Source organism: Physeter macrocephalus, chromosome 19 (genome assembly GCF_002837175.3).
Source record: "Physeter macrocephalus isolate SW-GA chromosome 19, ASM283717v5, whole genome shotgun sequence".
NCBI classification, from domain to species: Eukaryota; Metazoa; Chordata; class Mammalia; order Artiodactyla; family Physeteridae; genus Physeter; species Physeter macrocephalus.
This window is the reverse complement of record NC_041232.1, coordinates 63,204,073-63,225,599: the sequence shown is the minus strand read 5'-3', so window position 1 is coordinate 63,225,599 and position 21,527 is coordinate 63,204,073. Positions and strand designations below refer to the sequence as shown.

Genomic DNA, 21,527 nt, shown 5'->3' with positions numbered 1-21,527 from the left:
CTCCAGTTGCAATTCAGGATGTGCCCTGGCTTACTAGATTTTATAAATGGGTGTCTGTATCTTTTGCTTTTACTTCAGAGTTTTTGAAGGTGAGTTACCGCCTTTTCCTTAGAGTGCTGAAACATGGAATAACGTAGACCTGATGGAACATGTTGCATTCAGTGTGGATGGACGCATCTTCCCATGCATTGTGCTCCATACTGCTAGTCCACTAAACATTTGCATTTTTACAACAAGCCTTACTTGAAAATCAACAGGCTGGTGGTGCTGAGGTTTCTTATTTTGTACTCTATATACCACAAAAATCAATGCCATTTTAGCACTTGTCCTGGATGGAAATGAATTTTAAAGTAGTTATTATATATCTAAAATAATGTTTATGGTTATTAAGTCAGTTACATGTGAATGAATGGGCGGTTTGCTCTAACCTTGTTTCTTTTTGTAAATGTCAATGTTTTTAGCAAAGATAATTATGTAGTTGGTTGTCTCCTTCATCTTAATTTTAGATCCTTAAAAATAAGATTTTTGTGTTCTAAAAATAAACAAAGACCTCTTGTTTCCAATTTTGTAAGGCAGGATTATGGATATCTTTGAAGTTTCTTTTACTGGAGTAAGAAAGATGGAAGAGAAGTAGAAAGACATTATTAGTAGCAAGCGTATTTTCGACCCTGTTATGTGTAGAGCACTGTAAAAAGATCTACAATCAAGGCTGTACGTGAACTTAGCATTTGGAGGGAAACCATATTTGCTATACATGTATATATTTTACATATATATGTGTGTAGGTGCATAGCAATTTAATAGCATAAAACGAACAAATAATTAGGAGTGTGTAATTTGATATAGAGGAAAAGCCTGGGAATTTACTTTTTTTTTTTTTTTTCTATTTCTGTTATATTCTACAAATACAAAGGGACACATTTTATGAAATGAATTTGTTCTAGTCTTCATAGACTTTGAGTTTTTAATCACTCAGAGGTGTTTTAATCCTCAGATTTTCCCCATGTTTATTAGAGCCATCCACTTCTCCCTCGGCCTTTCCCCCGACCTCTGATTTGATCTGACTGTCTTTGACAAAGACTACAGAAATCTTGTCTTTGGCAATTATTGCTCTGCTTGACTCTCTCTGAATAGATGGAGGGATTTTTCACGAGAAGCAGACATTTATGTAAACAGACCAATATTTCAAAAGTAATAGTCGTCATCTTCAACTCCCCTACAGCTACACACATCTACACGCACACCCTCCAAGGTGCCTCTTCCCCACTCTCCCAGTATGGGTCAACAGTCATTTTATGCTGCATCAATAGAATGTTTACATGGTTATAACCAGATATTATTCACAGATGATCCATATAGTATAGATGATCCATATAGTTTCTTAGACAATTTGTCTAAAAATGTCTTCAATCTTTAGAATAAAAATTTGGCAGGGTTTAGAATTCTATGTTCAGAGTCATTTTCACTCTGCATGTGGAAGGCATTGCTCATTGTTTTATAGCTGTTAAGATGTCTAATGCCCTACTAATTCTTGACAGTTTGTATATGATCCTCCTTCCTTCTTTCTCTCTCTCTCTCTCTCAGTTTTTATGATCTTTTGTCTCCAGTGTTTTAAAATTCCAGTCATATGCTATTATGCTTTGTTTTTACCTGTTTTCTGGATTCATGGAGGGCTCTTTCAGTTTGGAAATTCATGTTTTTCAGTTTTGAGAACTTTTCTTGGAATAATTCTTTGATAATTTCCTTCTTTTCCCCTTCCATTTTTTTTTCTCTGTTAAAACATTCTATGTTAAACTTTGTGCACCAGTTCTCTGATTGCCATTTTCCCACTATTTTCCATCTCTTTGTCTTTTCTGTTCCACTTCCTGGGAAAGTTCTTCAAATTTATTTTTTAACTCTTCTGTTGAATTTTTCATATTTACATTTTCCAAGAGCTCTTTTTTGTTCTCTGATATTCCTTTTTATATGACTTCCTTCTTGTTTCATAGTTGCAGTATATTTACTTTTTCCTTTAGCTTAGTAATTGTAACATTTTGGGAATTTCATCTCCTCCCTGCCTTTTCTCTGTTTCATCCAGGTTCCTTTTTTCTTTTTTTACTTCTTTGTCATTTTAGTGGCTTTTTCTGGTGATCTTTGGCAGAGTTGATATTTAAAGTGAGCCACTAAAGAACGAATTAGAAGTTCTCTGTGCTTGGGTTGGGCTTTTTTTTTTTTTTTAATAAATTTCTTTATTTTTATTTTTGGCTGTGTTGTGTCTTCATTGCTGTGTGCGGGCTTGCTCTAGTTGCGGCGAGCGGGAGCTACTCTTCGTTGCGGTGCGCAGGCTTCTCATTGTGGTGGCTTCTCTCTTTGTGGAGCACGGGCTCTAGGCGTGCGGGCTTCAGCAGTTGTGGCATGAGGGCACAGTAGTTGTGGCTCGCGGGCTCTAGAGCGCAGGCTCAGTAGTTGTGGCACACGGGTTTAGTTGCTCTGCGGCATGTGGGATCTTCCTGGACCAGGGCTCAAACCCATGTCCCCTGCACTGGCAGGTGGATTCTTAACCACTGCACCACCAGGAAAACCCCTTGGGTTGGGCTTTGTTGGCTGGTGGCTTCATCTCAGAGTGCTCCAGCTGGACTAAGTTTTTGGAGAATCCCCAAATGTTGGTATCTTTGGGTTCGTCTTGCACTTTTTTTTTAATTTTTAATTTTAATTTTTATTTTTTAGCTGCACTGTGTAGCTTGTGGGATCTTAGTTCCCCGACTATGGAGTGAACCTGGGCCCACAGCAGTGAAAGCTCTGAGTCTCAACCACTGCACCACCAGGGAATGCCCCACTTTTTATTTTCTCCTGAGAGTAATCCTCCAGTATTTTTCTTGAGTATACACACCTCACTGATGGCATTCTCTGAGCTGATCGGGGGATGAAAGCAGAGGTTGCAGTGTTCAGCATCTAGGCTTTTACTTAGTCACTTTCAGTGTAGCGCTCCCATCCTCACTTGGGTGTTATATCCTTAAGTCCAGAGTCTGCCTGCTTCATCCTCTGGAGAGTGAACACCTCTATTCTTCTGCCAGGATGGAGGGAGGCATTCATTGGGCTGAGTGGGAGAGGGGCGGGAACTGAAAGTCTGACTTTGTAATACAGACTTGCAGTCAGTCTTCCTGTTTTGGGCCTCATCTGCATCCTACTTTCTGATACCTGGCACTTTTAAGATCTGTACCTTGCTGGCGTTCTAGAGTATAAACTCATTAGCGTCTGGTCTTCCTTCACTTCTAGCTTAGGTTTCAGCTTTTTCTAGTCTCTCTTCTGCTCTCTATATATACTAGTCACTGAATTTTCTCATCCATTGCCATGGCTTTCATTCCTGGTTGTATGTTTACAGTTCCCAAATGCATATCTCTAACCTAAATCTCTTTCCTGAAGCCAGATGCACACATCCAAATGTCCAGTTGAAACTTTCACTTGGATAATGAATAGGCATCTCAAACGTAGCATATCCAAGAGGGAACACCTGATGATCTCCCTGAAACTACCCCCACCCCAGTGGATAATCTCCCATATCAATAAATGGTATACCTACCCTTCCATTTGCTTACGCTAAAAACCCTGATCATATCCTTGACTCTTCTCTTTTACCTCAAATCCAGGCTGGCAACAAATCCTGTTGGCTTTGGCATCAGCTAGGTGTGTATACCAAGGAAAGATATTGGAGGATAGCTCTCAGGAGAAACTGAAAAGTGTAAGACAATTGTATTTCCAGGTAAATGGGAGAGAATGCTTTTTTTCTTAAGTGTAGTAAACATATGGACAGCAGATATTTGCCTAACTATAAAAATCTCAGGTATTTGTGTAAAGAATCAGAAACCAGATAAACTTTGAAATTTTAAGCTTAGCAAAAGTACTTTTCAGGGAATTTCTACTTTGTATTTTATTCAGTGAACCAATATTGAGTACCTGCTATGCACCAGGCGTTGTTCTAGGTTCCAGGAATATAGCAGTGAGCAAAACAGGTGAAAATCTCTGCCACGGTGGAGCTTACATACTAGTAGTGCACGATCAGAAAACTTTTTCTGTAAAGGACTAGATAGTAAATGTTTTAGGCGTGGCACATCAGATTGTCTCTATCACAACTACTCAGCTCTGCCATTGTAGCATGAAAACAGCCATAGACAGTACAGGAATGAATGGATGTGGCTGAGACCCAATAAAACTTTATTTATAAGAACAGGTGGTGGACCAGATTTGGTCTGTGAGCTGTAGTTGGCCAGCCTCTGTTCTAGTGGATGGAAGCAGTAAAAACATATAAGTAAAGCATATAGTATTTTATAAATTGATAAGTAGTATGGGGGAAAAAAATAGAGCAGGAAGGAAAATAAGGCATTCCAGGGTTGGATTGTGATCAGCTTCAAAGAGTAGGTGACATTTGAGCAAAAACTTCAGGATGAGGGAGTAAGCCATACCAGACTCTAGCAGGTGTGAAAAAAGAAAGGTTTGTCTTAAGGATACTTAGTGGAGAATAGCTCACGAAAGAAATGCTGGAGATGTTGGGAACCTCAGAGACTTGAACTGGGGAGTCAGCACCTCCAGGGCATATTCTCTGCCCACCTCCCCCTCTCCCTTTCTTCCCCTCTTCCTGTGTGTCTGTGTCTATATGCCTGTGTTTGTGTGTTGTGTCTATGGTCTGTCTTTCTCTTTCACTCTCTTAGCTTAGGTTCATTCTCTCCTTTTATAGGTGGATTTTCTCCACGAAACTAAACCATGACCTTACATCTCTACAGGCTTCTAACCAAAGAGGAGAAACAGTCTTTCTCACCATTCCTAGTTAGAATAATCTTAGGCAAAGTTTTCAAGTGGTTCAACTTAAAACGTGTATCCATTGACCAATCTTTGTGACCCAGGGGATGGGGTATTTTAACAGACTCACCGTGTGCCATGAACTCACTTTTTTCGGGAGAGTCAGTTCTTTTCCTAAAAGAAGTAAGTGGGAGTAAATCATGCTGGGCAGAAAAAAAAAACAAAAACAGAACACCCCAGATAAGAGATAATAAGATAAGGTGGTTATGAGTACTGGCTCTGAAGTCAGATTACCAAGGTCTAAATTCTAGCTCTTCCACTTAAAAGCAGTATAATCCTTGGCAAGCTAATTTACCTCTCTAATGCCCTAGTTTCCTCTTGTATGTTGTGACGATAGCATTAATACCCTTTTTATTAAGCATGTTGTATGTTAATTTAGTTAAAAAATATGAAAGATTAAAAAGGTGCATGGCATAGAGTACATTCTAAGTAAGTGACAACTACCATCTTTCTTATTATTTATCCTCAGCATATAAAAGGATAACCAGTGGGATCGGCCCTAGGAATGTAAGGTTGCATTAACATACCATCATCAATTAGTACAGTCTACTGTATTAGTAGACTTAAAACTGTATGGTCATCTTAATAGGTATAGGAAAAGCATTTGATGAAATTCAACACCTATTCATGATGATAAGAAAATTCAGTTAGCAAGGAGTAGCAAGGGATAGAGGGGAATTTCCTCAACTGAGGAAATTGCATGAGAAAACTTACAGCTAAAATCTTACTTAATGGTAAAAGACTGAATGCATCCTCCCTAGGATCAGGAAAATAACAAGGATCTTCACTCTCACATTTATTCATTTTTGTGCTAGAGATCCTAGCCAGTGCAGTGAGTCAAGAAAAAGAAATGTTAATAATCCAGATTAGAAAAGAAGATCTAAAGGTGTTTTTATTCACATAAAACATGGTCATGTGTTTAAAAATCCTAATGAATCTACAAAAAATCTACTAGAGTTAATAAATGAGTTTAGCATGGTCATAGGATAAAAGGTCAGTATATAATAATAATTGTATTTTGATATTCTTGTGATAAACAGCCAGAAACAGAAATTTTAAAACAATACTATTTACAGTAGCATAAAAATTACGAAATAACTTAGGAGCAAACATAACAAGATACAGGCAAGATCTGTACAATAAAAACTAAAGCACTGCTAAAATAAATTAAAGAAGACATAAATAAACAAGGAGATCTCATGCTCGTGGATCAGAGACTTAGTATTGTTAAGATCCTGAAATTGATCTATACATTCAAGTAATCCTAATCAAAATCCCACCAGACTTTTTGGTAGAAATTGACAAAGTTGATTCTAACATTTGTATGGATGTAAAAAGGACCTAGAATACCCAAAAGCAATTTTGACAAAGAAAACTTAAGTTGGAGGACTAAGACTACCTGATTTCAAGATTTACTCTGAATTACAGCTAGAGTAACCAAGATAGTATGTGATAGCTTTTTAGACCAATGGAATAGAATAGAGTCCAGAAATAGACCCATGCACATATGGTCAGTGAAATTTTGACAAGGCTGCCAAGGTAATTCAAGGGGTGAAAGGGATAGCCTTGTCAACAAATGGTTCTACAACAATTAAATATTTATATGCCAAAAAGCCCAATAACAACAAAGTGAACCTTGACTCTTACTGCATGCCATACATACATATGAAGTCCAAATAGAGCACAGACCTAATTATAAGAGATAAAACTATGAAACTTCCAGAAGAAATTATAGGAGGAAATCTTTGGAATCTTGGGTTAGGCAAAGATTTATGATGCAAAAACTACAAATAATTTCTTTTTAATTTCATGAATTGAACTTCATCAAATTTTAAAACTTTCTTCCACTTCCCAACACCCCGCCCCCCAGTATGGGAGAAGTTGTTTACAAAAGTAAATAATACCTGATAATGAGATACAAAGTAAGGAAATATAGGTCCTTTTCTCAGGGTAGTTAAGATCATTGTTTAATCTTCATCAATATGTTAAATTCTTCCTTTAGTTTTATAACCCACCCTACTCTGTGTTGTACTTAGGGTATATTTTCATATTTATAATTTATAGGTCATAAGAGACAGCTGCCTCTGAGTAGACTGTAATTTTATCTCAATGACAGTACCCAGATGTTTAAAAAATGATACTACAACCAATTTGATGTTTAGCTGTTAACAAGGTCAGAGAGTACACACTTCCAGTTTTATGATAAATAAGTTCTGGAGATCTAATGTACAGCATGGTGATTACAGTTAATAGTACTCTAGCATATCCTTGAAAGTAGTTCGGAAAGTAGGTCTTAAATGTTCCAGCCACAAGAAAGAAATGGTAGTTATGGGATGGGATGGAGGTGTCAGCTAAAGCTGTGGCGGTCATCATTTTGCAATATGTATGTATCAAATCAGCATGCTACACAGCTTAAACTTTCACAGTGTCATATATCAATTACATCTCAGTAAAGCTGGGAGAAAATATTTTAAAGCTGACCAGAAAAAATACCTGATAAAGGACTTGTGTCTAGAATATATAAAGAACTCTCACAACTCACGAAGAACAGAAACAACCCATTTTTTTAATAAATGGACAAAAGATTTGAATAGACACTTCAACAAAGAAAACATGAGCACAGGGAAATTCATTAGGGGAATGCAAATTGAAACCAGCGTGAGATCCACTTCACACCCACTAAAATGACTAAACTTAAAGACTGAAATATCAAGTGCTAGCCAGAATGTAGAACAGACAGTTTGGCAGTTTCTTATAGAGTTAAAACAAAGAGCATACAACACAGCAATCCCACTTCTAGGTATTTATTCAAGAGAAATGAAAACATATGTTCACATAAAAACTTGTACGAGAGTGTTTATAGCCTCTTTATTCATAATGGCTCAAAACTGGAAGCAGCCCAAATGTCCACCAACTGATAAATAAACAAATTGAGGTTCATTCATACAATAGAAAACTACTCAGCAATAAAAAGGAATGAATTACTGACACACAAAACAATGTGGACGAATTTGAAAAACATTATGCTGAGTGATAGAAGCCAGACACAAAAGAGTACATATGGTATGATTCTATTTGCACGAAAGCTAGAAAAGGCAGAACCATAGTGATGGAAAACAGACCAGTGGTTACCTGGAGTGAGGTCTGGGGGTGGGCATAGTGGAGGAGGGACTTGACTTCAGAGGGGCACAGGGGAACTTCTTGGGGTAATGGGAATAGTCTCTATCATGATTATGGTGATGAGTCACATGAATGTTTGTATTTTTCAAAACTCATTGAATTGTCTACTTAAAGTTGGCCAGTTTTATAATATGGAGATCATTCCTCAATAAAGCTGATTAAAAATAGAGTAACCAGCAGTGTAAGACCGTATTTGAATATCAACCGAGTGGTAGAGAAGTTAGTATGGTTCAGAGGCAGGGTGGGCGCAGGTTAGAGAAGTCTTTCACAGAGGGTAGGGAGTTGTGCCTTGAAAGAGAGGCAGCACTTAGATGGGTGGAGGGGGCAAGAAGGGCTTCCTGCATGTAGAAAGAGTCCGTGTCTGCAGAGGAGAGAGCCCAAAGCTTGGCGGAAGGAGATTTGGTGTCTAGCTGGAGCTCTGCCTTTAATAACCTTAATAATGTTTTGTGTTTCTCTGCATTTCAATAGCTCTTTAGGGTTTGTAAAGAACTTTTGTATTCACTACTCTATGGAACTTTGACCTTGGATGACCTACCAGCTCTGTAGCTAAGCTTCTTCATCTGCTCCCATTGTAATGTGGAGTTGAGGTGCTCCTCATTTCTCTGGTGACTACTGTTTGAGTGAGTCAGAGGGAAGGACGGGGACATGGAGAGCAAGCGACTACAAGTTGTGAGGAATGTCTGCAGTTTCAAGGAGGGAACCCCATGCCACCTCACAGTAACTGACCTCTGTCTGCATTGCCTTCCCCGTCAGGCAGTTACTCTTAACTCTTCTCGCCCCAGCGCCTCCTGTTTGCCCACATCCTGCTTGTCTCTCAACCACCAAGGGCCAGCTTCTGCCTCCTCCTCCCCGCTGAAAACAGTTTTGGGTACAGGAACCGTTGATTTCTTTCCTTGTGTCAAATCCAGTGACTTTGTTACCTTTTAACAGTGGAGAGCGCTCCCCCCTTACGATTATTCTCCTGACTTAGAGCAGAATGTCTTTCTCTTCTTGTTCTACTGCTAGCTCTTTGAGTACCCTTTACTGTGTTTACCCTTTTAATCTTGGTGTTTCCCAGATTTCTGTCCTTATCTCTCTTGTTTTATATTATATGTTTTCCTTCGGTGATCGCCTGTACTTTTATGATTTCGACTGATGCTAATAGCCCTTAAATTTTTTTACTTCTCCTGAGCACCAGATTAGTATTTCCTGAATCTGGATATTGCTTTTTTTTTTTTTTTTTTTTTTAAGAAATCTCTTCCAAATGCAACTTTTTAAAAATTAATTAATTAATTTGGTTGTGCTGGGTCTTAGTTGTGGCTAGCGGGCTCCTCAGTTGCGGCACATGGGATCCTTAGTTGCGGCTTGAGGGCTCCTTAGTTGCAGCTCATCAGCTCCTTAGTTGTGGCAGGCAGGCTCCTTAGTTTTGGCATGTGAACTCTTAGTTGCGGCATGCAGGATCTAGTTCCCTGACCAGGGATCAAACCCGGGCCCCCTGCATTGGGAGCACGGAGGCTTACCCACTGTGCCACCAGGGAAGTCCCTGAATCTCGATATTTCTAACCACCTCCATCTGGATATTGCCGAGCACCTCTGCGTTTCGTGGCAGAATTGTTAAGAGCACAGCTCTTGGAGCTCTTGAATTTGTCGCCTGACTCCACCACTTAGTAGCTATGAGCCTTAACCATACTTCGCCTCAATTTCATCATCCCTTCAAAATAAAAAAAGCATGGAGAATAATAGCACATCTGTCAGATGATGATCTGATGAACAGTGTCTGATGGGCAGGAAGCACCCTGCCACTGAGCTGCTGCTGCTCTTGTTTCCTTTGAGGCACAGCTCTTTGTCTTCCTGGGTCTTCTCCCTACTCTTTGGCTCTTCTTCTGTATATCCCTGGCATGTTCACTCACATTCTCAGCCAGCCACTAAGTTTCCCAAACCTGAGAGTCATCCATGATTCCCTTTTTTCACTCTGTGTTGTCTCCTTTGCTTTCCAAATAGCTCATAATTGCTTCAGTTCAAGCCCTCCTCCCCTCTCACTTTTAGCGGCGTAAAAGTTACCCAAAGTATCTTTCTGTTTCCACTCCTGTTCCCTTGCCCACCCCTGTCCATCCTTCCCATCCTCTTTAGGAGCCAAGGAATCTTTCTAAAACAAACGTAATTGTTATGTACTTATACCTCTCTGCACAGGTATGTGGTTTTTCAGGCTCTGTGACAGGGCCTCTGCGGCCACCACGAGATGAGAGCGCATCGGGGAGAGAGAGAGGACAGAGATGAGCAAGGTTGCTCCATCACCCCTCCTGCCCACCCCTGCCCCCCCCCCCCCACCTGGACACCCATCCTCTTTAGGAGCCAAGGAATCTTTCTAAAACAAACGTAATTGTTATGTACTTATACCTCTCTGCACAGGTATGTGGTTTTTCAGGCTCTGTGACAGGGCCTCTGCGGCCACCACGAGATGAGAGCGCATCGGGGAGAGAGAGAGGACAGAGATGAACAAGGTTGCTCCATCACCCCTCCTGCCCACCCCTGCCCCCCCCCGCCACCTGGACACCGAACATAGCAGCTTTGCTTCTGTCTCTTACTTGTCATTATAGTGATGCTGTCAGAAAACCACTCTGGCTTTCAGGATGAAGTCCAGGGTCTAAGTAAGACACAAGGGGCACTTTATGAACTATTCCCACTACTGCCCTGACCATATCGTGGTGCTCCAGATACTTAACACTTTACGAGTGTGCGTGCTGTGATGTTTACCGCACCCACAGTGCTCAGATTTCTCTGCCTACCCTCATGCTCTTTTCTCTGCCCACATTACCTTTACTGTACCTAAGTGTACCAGGTACAGTCAGGCAGCCCTCATCTTTGTCCCCAGTGCAAGCCATACTTCTCTCCATCACCACAGTGACAGTAGAACTTCCGTGTAGGCATAGCCTCCTTGACCCGACTGCGCCCTCCAGGAGCGCAGAACAAAGATCGTGTGGCTTTTGCTTGTTGCTGTATCCCAGGCAGACAACTCTCTCATTCCCTGGCATGTAGTAGGTTCTTGGTACATGTTTGAGTTACTGTCTGTCTCAGTGACTTAGTGCAGACCTCTTAGCATGGTCTTTTTTAACAGGCCCATGCTGACCTTGCTAGCTTCATCTCTCGCCATCTCGAACCCTCCGCCCCGGTGGACTTGCACTTTCCTGGCCTTATAAGCTATTGGTACTTCCCTGAAGTCTCTCTGTGCCTTTCTATACACTTTTCCCCCTTTCAGAATGGCTTTCCCTCCCCCTTTACTTTTCCCAGCAAGCAAACCCCCTAACCTTCAAGGCCACCATCAAGGTAGATTTCCTCTGTGAAACGTACCTAACCTTCAGCTGTACTCCCATGGCACTCTCTTCAGACCCATGGAGTTCTCTGATTTCAGTATTGTAGACTTTTTTTTCCCCTTATTCCATTAGACTTGATTTCCTTGGGGGCAAGGAATCATGTCTCTTTAACTCATTTTGTAAGACTGTAACATTAACTTCTTACTCCATACAGAAAGGTCCAGGACTTTTGATGTGCCACAAGCGGCCCTTCACAGTCTGTCTTTAAACTGTCCTCATCTCCTGCCACCAGCTGGGCGTCCTAAAGGACAGCCCTTTGCAGCAGCAGCCAGTGGTTTTCTGAGCACATTCCAGGTTGGACTCAATCATGCATATTTATATGCTTCGTTCTTTTGTGAAACGCTGGCTTTGGCGGGGGCTCTGTTTTCTTCAGGATAGTGTGTTCTTTTTATTCCAGTTTTTCAAATGTGTAATATTTCAGGCATACACCAAAAAAAACAGTAATATAGCAGTCACCTATGTATATATCCAGTATTACTGAAAGAACATTTGAGAGAGAGAGAGAGAGAGCTGAACCTCTTATTTCTTCCTCCCTGATCCTATTTCCTTCTCTTCTTTCTCAGAGAATAATGACTATCCTAAATGTAGTGTTTATCATTTCCATATATGTTTTATTACTTCAAATGTTTTATCTGTAGAAGATATGTAATGTTTTGCCTGTTAAAAACACTATATAAATAATACCTCATTCACATTCTCTACCAGGGTCCTTGCTTGTAGGACAACATTGTTTTTGAGGATTATCCCTATTGTTACACGTAGGTTTAGATAACCTTAAATTGCTACATAGTATGCCATTGTATGACTCTTCCACAGTTTATTTACCCATTCCATTCCTGAGAGTTTTTGTTGTTTTTAAATTTTCACTGTTAAGCCAATTTACAATGAACATTCTTGTACAAAAAGGAAAATCTAGTCTTTTTCTAATTTAAATTAAAAAGTATTCTGGCAGCTATATCCTGAGTGAAGGTCAGTACACTTGGAATCAGTTTCACTTATTTCCAGAATCGGAATTACCCCTTTCATACAAACATCATGTGTGTCACTCACTCTAGCATTTGGCTGGGGCTGGTACTTTGAATGAAAAAGCTTTAAGCAAAAGTCACTTTTCTCAGCAATTTGCAAGTCATGTCTCATATAAATTTAGGTCATTTTGCCCTACAAATGCTAAACAGAAGACAAAATTAGAATGTTTTTTAAAAATTTTTTAAAAAAAAACAACTTTGAGAGCTCTGGCTAGCAGACCTGAGGAAAAAAAAGCATATTAGATTGTAGAAGAATAACAGCCTGAGTAAGTGTGAATTCTGTTTTCAATACATGATAGAAAACTGGGAGTGACCTCAAATCGTCTGTTCTTACACCAACTTTCTTAAAAACAGCTGGGAGCAGTAGCCACAGCTTTTTGAGGTGGACCATGTCAACATTTTATGCCCATAATAGTCAAATTTTCTGTTATGTCCAACTGAAAGAGCTTACGTTTGAATTGCAGCTCCCTTCCTTGTTTTGTCTTCTACCAACAAGGAAAAAGGATTGTTAGTATTCTCTTTTAAAATAAACAAACTAGCCTTTCTTCTCCAAAGGAAACAATATCAAATCCTTTTTGCCTTGATTCCTAGGACTCGTTCCATAAATTTCTGAAAGTGATGATAAAAGTTACCATAGATTACCTCTGTTGTCCTTCTCTGAACGGTATACTCTTAGAACACTGACAGAGAAAATTCCAGGTTTATTGAACCCATAAAACAGCTCCTGAGTTCTGGTATTTTGTAAACTTAAAGTGCACTGCTGTACTTCACTTGCCCCCTTTCCTCTTACTAACACCAAAAAGCTCACTTGTTCCAGGTATATTTATTGTTTTTGCTTTTTGTTTGGGCATCCAATTGATGCCTCTGAGTCTTGCCATGCCCTATACTAAAATCAACCACCAAAGTCCATTCAGTCTCAAAAAACTTCTGAAACTCCATTTATTTCAGAAAAATACACTACAACCAATTAAAAGAATCTTACTAATTGCCCTCTTTTATGCATTTCCATGTGAATATGCTTTATGCACTATCCCAACATATTTTTATCTTTTAATTTTCATTGCCTGCAAAATAATTTGTATATTTAAGAATATATACCCCCATTGCAGTTTAGTACTATGTTCAGTTATTCTTTTACTCAGCAGTTTTACTTTATCTATAGTCGGTCTCACCTCAGGTATACTAAAAATTATGTACAAGGGTGTTCGTTGCAGTGCTATTTATAATACAAAAAACTGGAAACATTGCAATGATTCATTTCTAATGGACTAGTTAAATTAAGGTATATCCATATGCTTGGATATCAGTTAACTGGCACTCAATATATGTTTATTGAACAAATCAAGGATTATATTGTTAAGTGGAAAAAGTGCAAGGTACAGAGCAGTACCTGTTCTGTGGGAAAGAAACATGGATGTATATGTACAGTATTCATTCATATACATGCCTTGATGCATATAATATTGTTGGAATCATAGACAGTAAACTGCTAACATTTGTTACCAATGGGTCACGGGTATGGATGTGAGGAAAAAGTGTGATGTTTACTTTTAACCTTAAAAAAGAAAAAAACAAGCAAAACTAAACCTCAAATAGAGAAGACCCAGAAAAGTAAAATGATTGAAAAGAATGTACATACCCTTACAGATTGAGTCTTTTTTCCTACTTCTTTACATAGCACTTCCACTTCACTCTTCTCACTGTCCCCTGTTTTGCCTCTGTGCTTTGCCTTCTGTTTGGAAATGCCTTCTCTCTTCTCTTGCACAAATCTTTTTCCTTCTCCATAAAGTCTAACCCCTTCATGAAACTTTGCTGAACTATTCCATTTCAAAGAAGTCTCTCTTATCAACCTATGCTTGATCAGTATCATATGATTTCACACTTATTCACTTAGTAATTATTTCACTTATTTTCCTGCTGTATTTGAGTATAGATTTAGAGAATATTCTTGGCTTTGTTACATTTGCTTTGTACACATCCAGCATTACCAATAAGTGTTAAGGAATTTTTTTCATTCATTTTTTAACATTTTAATGTTAAAACTTAATCTAGAAAGAATACTTAGTAGTCTTGTTTCCAGTAATTATCCCATTTAAACCATTTGAAATAAGTAGAGATTTTCATAAATTGATATTCAAATCAATATTCTGTTTAGAAAGATACCACTAAGAAATACTAGAGTAATGTTTTGGGCATTAAAGAAGATACTACAGGTCATACTTATATGGAAAAGTACATGGAATCAGGATTGTCTTTATTTTTAACTTGTCATCTAGCCCAAGGAAGAATTCTTTATTCACTAGATATAGTAGCTTTAACATTAGGATCATATAATTATGTGTATTTGAAGCTCTATTATTAGGTACATACACATTTAGGATTGTTATAGCTTGTTGATAAATTTGCCATTTCATCACTATAAAATTTCTCTCTTTATCTCAGGTAATAATATTCTTATCCTTAAGCCTACTTTGTCTAATATTAATATAGCTGCTCCAGCTTTCTTATGATTAGTGTTTATACAATATCTCTCTTGTATCATTTTACTGTTCACTTATCTGTATCTTTAAATTTACAAGCGTGCCTCTTATAAATAGCATGTTACTGGGTTTTGCTCTTTTATCCAGTCTGACAATCTCTGTCATTTAACGAGAGTGTTTAATCCATTTACATTTAATGTAAATTTGTTTTATACTTTGAAAATTGCTCATTTAGGTCTGTTGAGATGCATCTTAGAATCATCTTTACTCTCGGCTAGAATAGCCCTACTCCTAAAGCATGGCCTTTCTGAGAATTCAACTGAGTGTTCATGTTCAGTGAGTTTTATCCACTCTGGCTGGTTGGAACTTCAGCATACCTCCAGCCTTTTGTGATCTCCAAAGTCTCTGTTCAGTTTGTGGCTCCTGGATGGTGGTTTACTGCCACACCTTGTGGGGGTGTTTTCTCTGCATTTAGCCAAACGCTCAAGAAGACACTGGGGCAGGTTTTGAACATTTCAGGTGTTCAACATCTGAAAACAGTTATTTTATATATTTCGTTCAGTTTTTTTAGTTGTTTACACAGGGGAGTTATTCAGTACCAGTTAATCCATCCTGGCCAGAAGTAAAACTCTTATAATACATATGTTTAAAGCCATTCTTTTTGAGAATAAGAATATAAAGCTATAATATAGAATCATAGACTCTGTATTATGCTAGAGAAATAATCCAGTGCACTTATTTGAAAGATGAGATACTCCAATAAAGATGTTAAAAATAAAGTAAAATAAAATAAATAAACCCATGCAGTAAGATACAAAAAAAAGATGAGAAAATTGGGATACAGCAAGCTCAAGTAACTTGTAACAGATTGCACTATGAGTTACTCATAAAGTTAGTCCATATCTCAGGTTTTCTTAATATCTGTCCACTGTCCTGTCCGTGATAGTAATCTGAAAATTTCTCCTCTGTTTGAAATATAATTTGAAACTGGCAAACTTTTATTTTAGAACCCTTATAATTTAAACATTCTTTTCACTTTATTATTTGTTATGTCAATAGTATTGTTAATCCTGCTGTTAACGCAGGCACGAAAAAAGAATCTTTTAGAATAATCGACATTCTGTGGAATGTCAGTATAAAACCTAGAAAAGACTTAGTTCTTTTAATATAATTGGGGTTTGTTTTTTTTTTTTCAGCTTGTTTTCCTTGCTGTCTAAAAAGCACAACAAAGTTCTGGAACAAGCCACACAGTCCTTGAGAGGTTCGCTGAGTTCCAATGATGTTCCTCTACCAGATTATGTAAGTAGTTACCTTACTTTGTCAATAAAAAAATTTTCCTTTCATTGCTAAATTTAAAAATAACAATACCCCTATCTTCCCAAGATCTGGCTGTGATCTTGTTCCCTGAGAAACCTATGATAGGTAAATAAAGGATTGACATCTCAAATCAAGAGAAAAAATTTTTGATGATAATTAACAAGTAGTTGAAGAAAGTCAACCCTAAATCAATGATTGTTAATAATTAGAAATCTTATTAGTCAAGAAAACCACTCAAACTAATTACAGAGAAACAAAAGGAGGGATTTTATAAGAAGTGTGCAAAGGTTTCTCACCGAACTCAAGGGGAAGATGTACACCTGGATTTCAGAGAATGAGAACCTGAAATGGAAAAGCCATTGGATTCACTCAAAATAGCCTATCTTGGGACTTCCTTGGTAGTCCAGTAAACCACTCAAACTAATTACAGAGAAACAAAAGGAGGGATTTTATAAGAAGTGTGCAAAGGTTTCTCACCGAACTCAAGGGGAAGATGTACACCTGGATTTCAGAGAATGAGAACCTGAAATGGAAAAGCCATTGGATTCACTCAAAATAGCCTATCTTGGGACTTCCTTGGTAGTTCAGTGGTCAAGAATCCGCCTGCCAATGCAGGGGACACGGGTTCGATCCCTGGTCCGGGAAGATCCCACATGCCATGGAGCAACTAAGCCCATGCACTACAACTACTGAGCCCATGCTCCTAGAGCCTGTACTCTGTAACAAGAGAAGCCACTGCAATGAGAAGCCCGTGCCCTGCAAGGAACAGTAGCCCCCGCTCGCTGCAACTGGAGAAAGCCCGTGCGTAGCAATGAAGACCCAGCACAGCCATACATACATACATACATACGTGCATAAGGAATGATAATTCTTAAAATTAGAAAAAAAAAAAAAAAGCCTATCTTTCTGGGGCATTTAGTTTCTGTTATCTGCTTCTTTTTGCTTCAGTTTTATTCTGCCGTTGCTTTCCATAGGCCTGTTTTTCCTATTTGCTGACTGAAATAGCAACCCCGACCCCTCCCCCACCCCCTTTCCCTCCCAACCCTTAACATGTCCTTGTGAGTGTCATGCCTTTTGCTGACTGATCAGAGTCCTAATTCTCAGATCCTGGGAGAGAGAATCTAATTGTCTCTGCTTGGGTCAGTATATGCTGCTTCAATCTCGTCAGTCATGGTCAGCAGAGAACAGCCAGTAACATGTTGCGTTTGTTCCCTCCTCTTTAAAGATGAAGAGCTTATTACCACCTGACCTCAGGGGATGATGATGGAATAGAACACAGCACAGGGATGAGCATTATATAATAGGAGGGGGAACTCATTAGGAGTTCCTTTAGGGCTTGTGCCACTGTCTGTGACACCTCTTGTGTTTTGGAACATAACCTTAGATGAGGATGCTAAAAACTTTCATGTGACAGAACCACAGAGGTAGTTCATCCAGTTCTAATAAGGACCTCCCTGTTTGTTTGTCTGGGGACAACTTAATGAGCTGATATTTGGAAACTTTAGGAGAGAATTTTTATATTCTGAGTTTGAGGTGGTGATGTGTACCAGACAGCCGGAGAGTTGTTTTGCTTGTTTCCTGCTGTCGTTTGTTTCATTTCTAAATGGTTGTGCTGATATGAGACTGTGGGAACAGCACCCAGTCCAGATATCAGACGCTGATAAACAGAGATAGCTGTGTGCAGCCACAACCTGACTGGTGCTATTTTTCATCTCTTTTATTTATTTATTTAGTGTGGGAGTGAGAGAGATGTTATGATCTGTCTTCCCATTATGAAGTTTAAAATTCCAAAGTACTTCTCTCCTGCCAAAAAAATTAGTATCTTTTAAGATTTTCCTGCTAGTTGAATAGTCTCAATTTCTTGAAAAAATGAGCATTATAGTTGACTTAATTCTATCCTTGTCATGACTTGTTCTAAGAAAAATAATTCTTTCTAAGTGCTCCTTGGAAACCTCAGTTGGGGCCAGAGTGGCAATGGGGATTATGTTTATTAAGAACTTGAATTTTGTTCATCTGTAAGTGTTTTGTCATTTTTATACACATATTATTTGATTTATATAGTATTCCTGTTAATTCCACAAAAATGTGTTCAATGTATGTAGTACTGAGGTTGCCCTAGCAGTATTCTCCTTTAATCAGAGGCCAGAAAATTGATATTTCTTTGAGAAAACAGGTCATATTTAACAGTATTTGCCAATCATGGAGGTGATTATGCAGTGAAAGGACAAGTTGAACTCGTAATGGACATATGAATTCTGTTGAACTTTACAGGTCATTGACTGTTTTCCTCTTGCGTGAAGTTTTCACTGAGTAAAACTGAATTTCTTGAGGCATCCGCTTCCTAGAAATACAAGGAAAATTCCATTTGGAATCTGCCATTGACAGTCCTTATTATAACATTTGTGGGTATGAGACTTTGCAAATCACAGCATTTTCCAAATGGGTTTATGAACTTGAATTTTGCTGCCTTTCCTCAGAGCTAAGTGCAGAGGGTGGGTAACACTGATTCAGTAGTAGTGTTGATAACTGAATCACTCCTCCTTCCACTGAGCTGAAAGGTGATTAAAGAAACCGATAGCAGCCTTAAAAGTAAGTACTACACTATGTTCTTCTTTGGTGATAACTCATGTTTTATTGGTCATTCCCATTGCTCAAAATACTACGTATAAGTGAGTGAACATTTGAAACCATATTCTCATTATCATTCTCTTTTAATTTGGTCATTAACTGGGCAAATACAGCATGTTCCCTTTTTCTTCCCCAGAAATTTTACTTGTTAATTGTCTCTGCCAACAACCACATAAAATTCTGTGTCCTTGGCTAATGCTTTAGAAAACTTGTTTGTAAAAGATGTAACAGGAAAACGAAAGGGTCTTAATGCAGCAGTGGATTCCCGGATGTATACTTTCTACAGCAGGATTGAGAGAACTATAGTAGCAGAGTTTGAATAACTGTGTAAAAATAAGGATATGTTTTTCTTCTCACTGTAGTACATAGAGTACTTTCAGTCTACCTAGAGATTTCTGAGTTTATTAAGAAAATGTTTATTCTCATTATACTGTATAGTTCACCAGTCAATTGAGTAACAACATAGAAAGCAAATAGCGAGTTACAAAAACATTAGTATTAGTACTTTAGTACAGCCATGTTTGTCTGAACATCTCAGGGGAAACTTGAAGCCTTCAACCAGCTTCTAGAGAATGAGAAAATTCCCTGACTGCTTAAGGGAAAATAAAACAAAAAATTATACTAAAGTTCTCCATGGGGAGAGAGAATGCTCACTAGAGAGAGTGATAGCTGGTCAGAGAGTGATAAAGTTGTCTAGGAAAGCTAGTGAAGTTCAGTTGACTTGGCTGAGTTTTGGTGTCTTTATATCAGGGTTTCATAAAGTTTAATTCAGTGACTAAAGAGACATGAGAGAATTGTTAAAGAAGACTCTTTCAGCACTTTTTTTTTAATAGATTTATTTATCTTTGGCTGCATTGGGTCTTCGTTGCTGCTCGCGGGCTTTCTTTAGTTGGGGTGAGCGGGGGCTACTCTTCGTTGTGGTGTGTGGGCTTCTCATTGCGGTGGCTTCTCGTTGTGGAGCATGGGCTCTAGGCGCGTGGGCTTCGGTAGTTGTGGCTCCATGTAGTAGGCTCTCAATAAGTATATGTAGAATGAGTAAATGAATAAATTAATCATTCATTTTATGATCAGAGTCACCAGGGTAATTTTATTTTATTTATTTATTTATTTATTTATTTATTTATTTATTTTGCGGTACGCGGGCCTCTCACTGTTGTGGCCTCACTGTTGTGGCCTCTCCCGTTGCGGAGCACAGGCTCCGGACGCACAGGCTCGGCGGCCATGGCTCACGGGCCCAGCCGCTCCACGGCATGTGGGATCTTCCCGGACCGGGGCTCGAACCCGTGTCCCCTGCGTCAGCAGGCGGACTCTCAACCACCGCGCCACCAGGGAAGCCCCCCAACACTTTTTTTTTTAATAAGAATAAACCTCTAAAACAACTTTGGTCATATAAAACAGAACCTGAATAGAGACAATGAAGCAAAAATAATAAGTGAGTTATAGTTGCTTTTTAAATATAACCGTGGCTTTTAATTATGACTGTTGTCACATGTCATGTAAGCATTGTTTCCCTAATTTCTAACAATTATCTTAGCAACTAGTTGAGATGAGAGGAATCTAACTTTTATTCTAGGTGGAATCATAAGGAACCAAAATTTATTGCCCCATGATCATCAAAGAATTTTTGAACCTTTTCATAGGACCAACTTTCCCATCTCATTCCAAACGTAAATGCAAAGGCACAAGCCAAAAAGACCCTGGCCAAAGAGTAAGGAGCCAGATCAGAAAAATCAGCAGAAGTATAAACAGTATCTAAGAGTTTATCATCAACTTGCTAAAAGCAAGTACAGTCAACTCCCCCCTTAGCCACGATTTTGCTTTCTGAGATTTCATTTACCTGCGGTCAACAGCGGTCCAAAAATATTAAATGGAGAATTCCAGAAATAAACAATTCATAGTTTGAAATTTCACACCATTCTAAGTAGTGTGATGAAATCTCTCGACATCCAGTTCTGTCCTGCCTGGGACATGAATCATCCCTTTGTCCAGCATATCCTGACCATTAGTCACATAGTAGCCATCTGGGTTATCAGATGATTGTTGCAGTATTGCAGTGCTTGTGTTCAAGTAACCCTTATTTTACTTAATGACCCCAAAGCATAAGAGTGGTGGTGCTAGCAAATTTGGATATTCTCTTACTGTACATCATTCATGAATTAAACTTTATCATAAGTATGCATGTATAGGAAAAAACGTAGTATACAGTTGTCCTTGGTATCTGAGGGGGATTGATTCTAGGAGCCCCCGCATATACCAAAATCCAAGGATGCTCATGTCCCTTATATAAAGTGGTATAGTACAATCGGCCCTCCATATCTTCAGATTCTGAATCTGAGGATTCACCCGACCACAGATAGAAATTTCCATCCAAGGTTGGTTAAATCCACAGAAGTAAAGCCTGACAGTATGGAGGTACAACTGTACATTTATTGGAAAAAAATCCACGATGTGATGTAGGATGGTGAGTGATTGCTGACAGTACATGGTCTCTTTTGGGGATGATAAAAGTGTTTGAAAATTAGATTGTGGTGATGGTTGCACAATTCTGAATGTACAGAAAACCATTGAATTGTACTTTTTTTTTTTTTTTTTTTTTTTTTTTTTGTGGTATGCGGGCCTCCCTCTGCTGTGGCCTCTCCCGTTGCGGAGCACAGCCTCCGGACGCGCAGGCTCAGCGGCCATGGCTCACGGGCCCAGCCGCTCCGCGGCATGTG

General features: G+C 38.9%; 1 protein-coding gene across 2 annotated transcripts in view; it reads left to right on the top strand.

Moving 5' to 3' along the window:
- Positions 1–21,527, top strand: part of DYM (dymeclin) — a 382,138-nt gene that overhangs the window by 240,742 nt on the left and 119,869 nt on the right. For both annotated transcript variants that reach the window (XM_024132334.2, XM_028480232.2), the window contains one exon: positions 16,065–16,167. In XM_024132334.2, the coding sequence (XP_023988102.1) occupies positions 16,065–16,167 (103 nt within the window). The remainder of the gene's footprint in view (positions 1–16,064; positions 16,168–21,527) is intronic.